Source organism: Pieris napi, chromosome 4 (genome assembly GCF_905475465.1).
Source record: "Pieris napi chromosome 4, ilPieNapi1.2, whole genome shotgun sequence".
In the NCBI taxonomy this organism is placed as follows: Eukaryota; Metazoa; Arthropoda; class Insecta; order Lepidoptera; family Pieridae; genus Pieris; species Pieris napi.
Genome location: NC_062237.1, coordinates 7,231,256 through 7,241,658, shown reverse-complemented (window position 1 = coordinate 7,241,658; position 10,403 = coordinate 7,231,256). Strand labels below are relative to the sequence as shown.

The 10,403-nt window shown below is 35.7% G+C and overlaps 2 protein-coding genes across 3 annotated transcripts; one reads left to right on the top strand and one right to left on the bottom strand.

Moving 5' to 3' along the window:
* Positions 1 to 624: 624 nt before the first annotated feature.
* LOC125049056 (BUB3-interacting and GLEBS motif-containing protein ZNF207) lies at positions 625 to 7,995 on the top strand. 2 transcript variants are annotated; one of them, XM_047648129.1, is made up of 9 exons: positions 625 to 851; positions 935 to 1,061; positions 1,252 to 1,378; positions 1,537 to 1,604; positions 2,314 to 2,438; positions 2,979 to 3,065; positions 4,067 to 4,331; positions 4,717 to 4,894; positions 7,367 to 7,995. In XM_047648129.1, the coding sequence occupies exons 1-9, from the start codon at positions 811 to 813 to the stop codon at positions 7,456 to 7,458; spliced, it is 1,110 nt and encodes a 369-aa protein (XP_047504085.1). In that variant the 5' UTR covers positions 625 to 810; the 3' UTR covers positions 7,459 to 7,995. The 2 variants fall into 2 exon arrangements, with proteins under 2 accessions (XP_047504085.1, XP_047504084.1); XM_047648128.1 differs by having other exon boundaries at positions 626 to 851; positions 4,705 to 4,894.
* A 150-nt stretch (positions 7,996 to 8,145) lies between these two features.
* Positions 8,146 to 10,301, bottom strand: LOC125049057. The gene has a single exon (XM_047648130.1). The coding sequence runs from the start codon at positions 10,282 to 10,284 to the stop codon at positions 9,739 to 9,741; it is 546 nt and encodes a 181-aa protein (XP_047504086.1). The 5' UTR covers positions 10,285 to 10,301; the 3' UTR covers positions 8,146 to 9,738.
* Positions 10,302 to 10,403: the final 102 nt, after the last annotated feature.

Genomic DNA, 10,403 nt, shown 5'->3' with positions numbered 1-10,403 from the left:
TAATTTGATTATTAAAATAAGCGTAAAAAGTTTTCAACCAATTATTATTGTTAACCACATTATTTATACATTCATGAGGTTGCTAACTCTATTCAGAACATTTTTTTTTTCAACACTGACTTAGCGCACTCTGCTGATGCATTTGAAAACTAATTCACGTTCCAAATAAGCTTCGGCATTATGCGGCATTGTGCGGCACTGAGTTGCATTATGCTCTGTAATTGGAAAACGCACACTACTGTTAAGGCATCTTGAGTCTTGACTAAGCTCCCTGTAGTCAGTAGTGATTAAGTGTGTTGTTCATGGACGGTATGACAATCTGTGAAAGACTATTTCAAAGAGTATACTTCAAACTTAGTTTTATATCATGCACTCTTAAGTTCACCCCAAACTAAAACGAAGAGTTATGTAGTCGATAACGAGTATATAAATGTGGTTCCGAAATATTTTCCTATGTTAGTATACTGTATTCTTAATATTTATTAAATTCGTTCATATACATTTTTGTAAGATTTTGTACGCTGAAAAACCGAAACTTAATCAAAATTAATAGTCTGTATCACTCTTGACAATTGACAACGAAATTGGTGATTTCCGTTTCCGTTAAATAAATACTTACGTATACTCATAACTCAATACATTATACAGTCGGCCATGTTGTTTTCTTCTTTGAAGATCATTGATTACCCGATTGATAATTTTGTAGAAATAAAATAGCTTTGCTAGTATTTAGTACAATTGTGATAATAATTTTAGTTAAGTTAATATAGATTTGAATTAGTGAATAAAGTTTAAGACTTTGTGTCGATTATGGGCAGGAAAAAGAAGAAGGCATCGAAACCTTGGTGCTGGTATCCTTTTATAATAAAGTTATACAAAGATAAAAAAAAATAATGTAGAAGAATTATAATTTAATTTCCTTAGCGATTATTAGGTATTGTAACAGGGAATTCGATGATGAGAAAATTCTGATTCAACATCAAAAAGCGAAACATTTTAAATGCCACATCTGTCACAAGAAGTTGTATACGGGACCAGGACTATCGATTCACTGCATGCAGGTGCGTAGTCTGCCCTAAATCTTGGCACGTTCTCCGCCCGCCCACGCAATTGCGAAGTATTTTTTAACTCGTACACTTATAGGTTAAAGATATTTTGGCACGTCGATTGAGCCAATTTTCGCGTGTATAGTCATTAATAATCATATTTTCTTAGTTTAAAGTCGTAATGCATTCGTTTTACGCTTTTCAGGTTCACAAAGAAGCCATAGATAAAGTACCTAATTCTTTACCAAATAGATCAAATATTGAAATTGAAATCTATGGAATGGAAGGTATACCCCCTGAAGATATTAAGGAGCATGAGAGGCAAAAGACAGGTATAAAATGTTTCTTTGAGCTAAGCTGTGTGGATCATGATGTATGTACATTATTTTTCTATTTGCTTGGGACACTAGCATTAGAAGTAATTGATGTTTAGATGTAGTAGGCAGGCATAGTTGTTAATAAATATACTGTATCTATCATAATTGTATAGGTGGTGGTAAGGTGTCTGACAGTGATGACGATGAACCTGCAGCAAAGAAAAAGGCTACAGCAGCACTTGTAAGATTTCTTTTTATAGCATATAGGTTTAAAACATAACTTAATTACAGTAATCACTGAAAGAGTATTTTACAATTATTGCTTAACAGTTCAAAATTTAATTTTACATAACTTGTTACGCATTTCATGTAAAATGTTTTGTATTGCTTATGATATTTTGTAAACATGACCTCATTACATAATTAGATAAAAACAAAATAATGGTTCACCTAGTAGATAAAAATAATAATTAATTTATACATTTTTTTTCTATGTATTATTATTATTACATTATTTTTATTTTATTGCGACTGAGGAGCAAACCAACTGCTGTGGTCTCTGGCAGAATGACCAGCGCTATGGAACAGTCTGCTCCTAAGCATTATGCTGAGCCAGGGCCAATTATAACCACAGCACACATGCATAACACAATTAAAATGTACTTTGTTCTTTAAAAGAAAAAATCTTTCATTATTTTTAGATTTTTTTGATTATTGTTATTTTTGGTGTTTCTGTGTGTTTCTTTTTTATTATTAATAGAAAAGTAATATAATTTTTAAAAGTTTCATCCCATCTTTGTCTACCTATTCAGCTGGTAGGACAGTATTATTGTGATACTTATTTGTTAGGCACCTTGTTAAAGCTTATAGATTAACATAAGTTATTTTAGTTAGTTTCAAAAAGCATTGCAATTTTAATAAATTATGTTTTAAATGTGTACTATTTACAGTTGGGGCCAGGACCATCAACCTTAACTCCAGGAATTTTACCAACCCCAATGGGTCCTGTACCTCCTGGAATGTATCCAGGGCCAATGGGAATGAATCATATGATGCCACATTTCATGCAACAGAGGTAAAAGTTTATCACCGATATTGCCAAAGTAGAATAGTGTCACTATTTTTACTTAATTTCTTTTGTATTAAAAATTGTCAACAGAAATTAAAGAGTGGGATTTTTAAAGATATTTGGTAGTTAGTGTATTTTGGCATGCATATTATAAAGCATATTTCAGTATATAAGAAATTACTACTATTTTAATACTTGAGTAGCTACTCAAGTATTAAAATTGTGCCTCTAAATTATTTATTCTATTATATCTTTCTTTACAGAACTATTTCATAACTATGTATAGAAAATTTCCTTAACTATGCTGTTGTAATATGTACAGTGTAACTTTCAATGTATAATCACTTTACATTAAGCTCCTTCTACTTACTTGACTCAAATTATTTTTCATTTTTTTGTATAATGTAGTATTTCTTTCCATGTAATGACAATTCTCTATAAGATCAGAATGTGCAGTCCATTCAGCTTTATTACATAAAGTTTACACTGTAATTGAATTATTCAAAATGTAACTGTTCTAAAATATAATATATTGTCACTTTTCAGAATGATGATGCCAGGCATGAGGCCTTTGTTCCCTGCTTCAAGTATAGCTGTCTCGACACCCAGTAAACCTACCTTTCCTGCTTATAGGTAAATATTAGTAAACAAATTCAGTCAAAAATAATTATTGCTTATACATACTTTACACTAAAACAAGCATAATCTAGTTGGTCATTATATTATTATTAAGATGATGACTCATTGGTCTAGTGGTTAGTACCCCTGACTGGGAATCCATGGGTCCCGGGTTTGATCCCCCGCTGAGCCGAACATCGATGTGATGAGCATTTAGTGTTGTGCTTAGGTCTTGGGTGTTTAAATATGTATTTATATTTTGTAATATGTAGGCCTATTACCCATAAAACAAGCTTCACCAGCTTAGCATGGGACTAGGTCAATTGGTGTGAATTGTCTTTAAAAAAAATGAAGTATGTGATAGTCTAAGATCCCGATATACAACGACCTTCACCGAGATGCTTATTTAATGAAACGTATTTTATATTTAATTTAATATGTCAATAAATATAATCCATATGGGTTGCCTAGCAAATTTCAGTCCAGAGTATGTTTAATTAATATTTAAAAAAAATATTTTTTTAAACATTTCACCGGTATGATTATTAGATAAATTCTATACCAATCGAAAGTATGAAGCCCATACAATATGCAAACGTTAGGTTGTTTTTAATCAATTAATTATTGATGTGTATATTTTTTATGTGACACTAAAGTATATATACATCTTTAGTAAAAAATAAGGTTATAGTGATACATATATAATAGTACCCTGATTAAAAATATTGATTGAAAAAAATTAAAACAATTTAATACATGCATTATAAAAAAATATTTTTTTAAAATATTAATTAAACATACTCTGGACTGAAATTTGCTAGGCAACCCATATGGATTATATTTATTGACATATTAAATTAAATATAAAATAAGTTTCATTAAATAAGCATCTCGGTGAAGGTCGTTGTATATCGGGATCTTATACTATGAATTTAGAAAAGTAGCATCAGCTGAATAATAAACTGCAAATAATGGGCCAGCTACTGCCGGGGCTTAACTTTTTTACTTCTTTACAGCAATGCCACAATAAGCGCACCACCCACAACATCAACATCCTCTGAACTAAGAGAGAATGGAGACGTCAAACCTCCAGCAGCCAACACTTGTCCACTGGTCACAGCCACAGGCGCTGGATCCAAGATCATTCATCCACCAGAAGATGTATCTTTAGAAGAAATTAAAGCGAGAAATGCTAAATTTAGGCCAAAACCGAAACCCGATGCTCCAAGCACGCCAGTTTCCGCTCCGCCTATGATTGCTCCTAGTACCAGCCAGGCTGAAGTAATTACTTTTTCTTTATTGTATATGGGCTGGGCTTTCTTTGGCTATGGTTATGGGGCATTAAGTCATTATTGTTGTATTGTGTCAGTCTCTTGTCTCCCTTTGCAAAAAAAATATGGCTTGTTCTTATACAGAACCATTCTAAGCTTTCTGGTGATGGTTATAGGTACAAAAATTTGCATGAGTTACTTGCAATTTAAAGTTTGAGGTCAAAATATAAAATATAGTTAAATAGTTATTTTTGTATACCTTTTCAAAGAACTAATTATTATTAAAAATATGTAACAATTAACAGTAGATAAAAAGTAAAGAGACATTCCTCCAATATTGCAATAATCAGCCCGCAAAATCAGCATCAGCACCGATCGTAAAGCTCAACTTCCAGGTGGCCGCTCACATGTCGGCAGCCGTGGCGGCTGCCCGCCAGCAGGCAATGCGTCGACCGATGCCCATGGGTATGATGGGTATGCTCGGGCAGGTGCGAGTACCCGTCCCCGTATCCATGCCCGTTCCAGTCCTGCCCGTCATGCCACAGTTCAACCTCATGCGGCCATTACAACCCGGTCAGTATTACACACATTAGGCTTCAACAATGCGTTATTGAATATATGGAAAACGTCAAATTATATATTAATATTGGGAGTTAAAATATTAATGTTATGTAATTTTGGGAGTCTAAATTTTTTAGGACAATTTGTATCATCCAGACTTGATCTGAAAATGTATTGCATCAGTGTTTATTTCTGTCAATACAACCCTAAGAATGTTCCGATGTTTGTTTATGTACTTTTAGTTTGTTGTTCATTAAGTAAAAAAGTAATTGATACTGATTTTTGACCATTTAAATATTCTGGTTTTAATGCAAACTTAAATATTGTACTTATAATGTACAAAACGTGTCCCAACTTTAAAACTGGACCAGAATAATGAGATTTTTTTTACATCAGGCTTTGGTTGTAAATATCCAACAAATTTACCCTTATGTGGTAAATAATGAGCTTTTTATGATCAATTTAAAAAAAACAAGAATAAAAATGAGGTGTTTTTATATTGTCGAATTTTGATCTACACTATGTGGAAATACTGATACATTAGTCAAAATTTTTCTTTAAAGCTTATACCACATAGAGTTCACAAATCACATCTATAATTTTACAACTAATGTTAATTTTAGTAAAAGTATTACTAGGCCAAGCAGTTCTAAATTCATGTTTGAAGGTTTACTGGTATATTGTAAAGTACTGAATTTCTATCGCTAGTGATTAATGCTTTTTTCGTTCTTGTACAATGCGCCGCGTAATTTACAGAATTTTTCATATCAAATGTTTTTTAAGGGTTTTTGTTACATATTGTATACCTAAAAAAATATGCAATTTCATAGCCAACGTAGATTTTTTTGTTTGCATAATTTTAATTTTAAACATTAAACATAAGTTTGAAAGTGTTCCGATATAATAATATTTTGATTTGTGAACTCTGGCAACTACCCACCTTATTTTAAAAATTGTATTCTTCTACGTGAAGAAATTCTGGTGGCTTATTTTATATGAAAATAGGCCTAAGATATGCATTTATTTGTCGTCGTGATATTAATGCATTTAGGTGTAATTTAGTATAGTTTGTTGCACAATTACTGTATAGTTAAAAAAAATCCAATCACGTAACGCATCAATAATCAGAGATATTTCTCAATGTTGATTTAGGTAAATGTAAGTTAATTTCTCAGCACACTGGGTGTTATGTACCAATACTTTTCACTTGCTCAAGCATAATGTAACTTAATTTTAACATATCAGCGTGGAAAATGGATTGTCTTGAATAAAATACAATATTTTCGTGTCTAATTGTTTTTCTATTTTCCACGACACCTAAGCTATCGTTAAGCAATTGGTTGTTTAAGTCGATGATCGAGTTGCGAGAAGCCGGTGGGTGTGTCTCATTGTTGTACGTAACCTGTATTTAGACAACTCTAACAGACGAGCCTTGTCAAAACACTCAAGATATTTAACTGTGATTTCGATGCGCCAACCGTCCGAGCGTCGGAACGAATCGGTAATTTTATTCACATTAATGGATTTGCTTACTGTAGTAGCTCTATCTTATTACTGTCTCGATTTTTCTCGTAGTGTCATATGATATGTGAATATTTGTCGGTTATCGGGTGGGTACACTAATATTATTTTACGTAAAGTAGTTTTGTCGCTTTAAAATGTGCATGAACCGAAGACATCGGAATAGCGATTGGCTGAAATGGAAGACCTCGGATCACCGGTACATGCATGTCGGTTCAAATTATTACGCAGAGTAACTTTTTTTGGACAGTGTGATTTTTCATGTGAATTATTTATCCTACCTGTGTTACTTCGCTTATACTGCACCTTACCAGTCGCCACACCCGAGTGCGTATATGACGCACACATTCCTACATGACACGTGTACTGTCCCGGGACATAACACCATCGACACACCGCTTATTGTGACTAATTCCCATCGTTATGGCATATACACACTGTGGGTGTCGGTCCGGCGAATGTCCGGGCGACAGGCGATTGTTCAGCAGTCACAACGGCTCAGCCGTGTGTTGGACCGCTTGGGGGTTCCTATAAGTTTCATTAACTGGTTTTTATGTAACGTTGGATTTTCGCATTGTAAATTGTACTAACTCATTAGACGCCATTACAATGCACGGAAATTCGATGTTATGTTAAATTAGTCCAGATATGAATCGTGTGGGAACCCTCCTGGTCCCCTGTTGACTCGGTGTGGGCTAGGAGGAGGGATAACTATTACACCATATCCGATTATAACACTCTACGCATACCAAACGGCCCGAGAACAGCGTTCAATCATATAAAATAGTTTTCCTTCAAATCAGTATAGTAGCTTATACCATCTTTTTTGGTTTCAGTATGTTATTTTAATCGTATCATCGTAGCACAGTGTCTCAACCTTAAACATTAGTTGGTCGCCGTTGTCCAAGGCCGTCGTGTGCGTAACTACAGCCGAGCTAAAGTAATAATAACTTGTATGCGCAGGTATGCTGCTGCCCGGCGGGATGATGCAAATGGGCGCCATGTTCCCCGGTGGGGTTCCGGGATTACCCATGATGCAGCCGCGATATCGGTAGCTGGGGATTTAGGCTAAACGACCCACACTAGTCTCGCACGCCGCTAAGGTAGGCGCTCTACCGATATGCTTGCCTACGACGTTGAGGTTTTTTCATCTCATTCTCTTTCTAGCCTGAAATCATGCTGTCTCTCTTTAACCTTAATAATTAGAGGGTGATGTCATGCTTTCTTGTCATGTTCCCTTTGAAATTGACTGAATATTTAAGCTTTAAGTTTGAAATTCTAAACGTAATTCTTAGAAAAATTTGTCAAATTTAATACGTAAGAAAAAGTCTCAATAGTTAGTGGCGTACGTTCCGCTAGTGAATCGAGCCGGTGACGGTTAAGCGGGGCAAGGTAAGGCCAGCGCGAGGATGGGTGACCACCACTAGCAGCAGTAAGTGCGGCGCGCGGGACAGGTGATGCGAGTCGCCCCGACGTCACTGGTGTGCGGGGACCTTCATCATAGAAAAGAAATAGCGCCAAATATCATGGCCAATTGCAATATGCCATACCTAACGAAGCTTTATATGTATAACGCGGACGTTCACTCATCCCACAACCTTGAAGATTGGCGCTAATTCTACCGGTTTCTATGTTTAATTTGTGACATGGCAGCATAAACAAGATGGCGGCTATTGTCCTCTGTCGTCAAAGGTCCCCGCTACACGCTGCGCTGACATTGAAACAGTACGTCATAATTTTGGGTCTAGTATAGTGGTAATAGTTATTGTTAACAATTGTGAACTGTTTCGTATGTCTGTGCGTTGTTTGCGGGTTGGGCCGGCAGTTCCCTGTGCGATGACGCTACATTAATATTTTGAGAAATTTTAAATCTTCATATTACTAAAAGAAAACCTCGAATAGCTATTATAATGATGACATTCTAAAAACTTAAGCTAAAGTTGAAATGCTAAATTAATGAAGCGTCAAGTAACAGGCGACTCGAGTTCTGTCACAACACAAGTTGTTGGATTGGCGGCCCCCTGTCCCTTAGCGATATTTAAACAGCCCGCGCCATTAAGACGGGCGTTGTAGTTAATTTACAGTTAAAAGTGTGTAAGAGTAACAATAAGATGTTAATGTTATATTTTCGCCTTGAACGTTTTTTCCTTAAGAGTTTCCACAAGTTGTGACGTTTGCTCTACTCGTGTAGAATTTTGACAGATTTACTCAATAAAATGCTCTCAAATGGAATTTTGTTTTATTTATACCTTAATAACTAATGGTATGGCGTCATGACAGCTCGAGCTATGACTACCATATGTCAATGTCAATACGTTTTGACGTACGGAAGTTTTAGAATCTTAACCCTTAAAGTTAACTTAAGCCATTTAGGAAAGATTTAAATAAATTCTACAAAGATACAATTAAATTATTAGGAGGGTTTACCCAATATAGTAGAACAATCGAAGAGTCGAGATTTACAATATTTTTGATAATACCATGCTAATTACAACATAGGGTACATAAATAAAAGTCTTTGTTACATAATAAAGCCATATATTGAATCGTTAAAGGTCTCACTTGTATATGTAACGTTATAATACAAGAACTACGCTAATTTGCAAGATAATACCAATGCCCCGTAACTATACGTAATATAAAATCTAACTAGTATCACCGTCAAACCAACACGTAACTGATTTAAACTTGGTAAAATTCACAACAGATTTCATAAAACAAAGGACGCTATAAAAATTAAATTTGTCAACGAATCGCTATCATCTATTTCACTAATATAATATGGCAACCGTGTCCAAAGTATGTAAATACAGTAAACGCTAGAACGAAGCTAAACGCTTTTTTGGTCTGATAACTTATTTTTCGCTAATTGTACAATTTTCGTATAGTAAATGCTACAAAATTTGAGCTTTCCCAAATCACAATACGACAGAATATGAGGTTAATCAAAATATGTACTAGTTCCTTTAAATATTGCCAGCTCTAAATCTAATCGATATGTATGGTCGATGGTATTAAGTAGTTGAAGTAAATAGATCACAACCCTTTCTAAAAAATACCATATTTACAATGTACATTTGGAGTCCTTGGCACCTAATTATTTTACTGCTCTTAATTTCTTAAATCGCAGATTCCACATGTATATTGTAATGATGACCAGGCTGGTAAGAGAAAAAGTAAATGAAGTAATGTGTATGTGAGGGCACCATCTTTAGCTAACGCATTGCTTTCGACCTACACCAGGACTAATTTAGGTTACTAATGCTATAAATTGAATAAAAATTTAGAAATGTAAATTCAACTGGCACCTACTATTCGCCTCTTACCTGAGTCATCTATGATTTGTCTAACTGATCGGGCGAAGGGGTTATGTTCCTGAACAATATGTCGAAGCCGGGTGACGCGGATCGCAATACATCCGGACACGGAGTGCTGGTTCGCGTCATACTCTCAAACCTCTCTCTCATAGCGGCCACGTGACCGGCCATTACACTGTTCCTATCGTCCCTTTCCTTATCCGAATCTTCAAATTGAGCCAACTCATCCGACAGTAAAGATACTTCAGACGAGGCGTAATTTCGGTCAACCTTTTCCTTATCCGGTTGGCACATTTCATCAGAGAGTAAGGACACTTCAGACGAGGCCGTGTAATATTCGCTTATCGGTTCACACACTGTCACCAGCTGATCCGTATCGGACACCTCTTCGACGACAGAGTCGCTCCATTTCTCGGCGACGTAGTTCTCGACCCGTCGGACCACTGCCTCGTCTGAGGGGACCAACTCTGGTTCCTCCTCGTCATAACTAGTCTTCATGTTTTCGCAGAGTCGATTGATCGCGTCCACGACCTCTCGGAGGTCGCTGACGTCTTCGGCGGGCATTGCGACGTCGTCTATCGGGAGGGACAGGTCGGATTCATTTGTTTTCGTTGCGTATTTGGCTGGGAAAAGTAACGCGTGAGCCACTGAGAGCAGGGCGTGAGCGGGATGTGCGTCTGGGA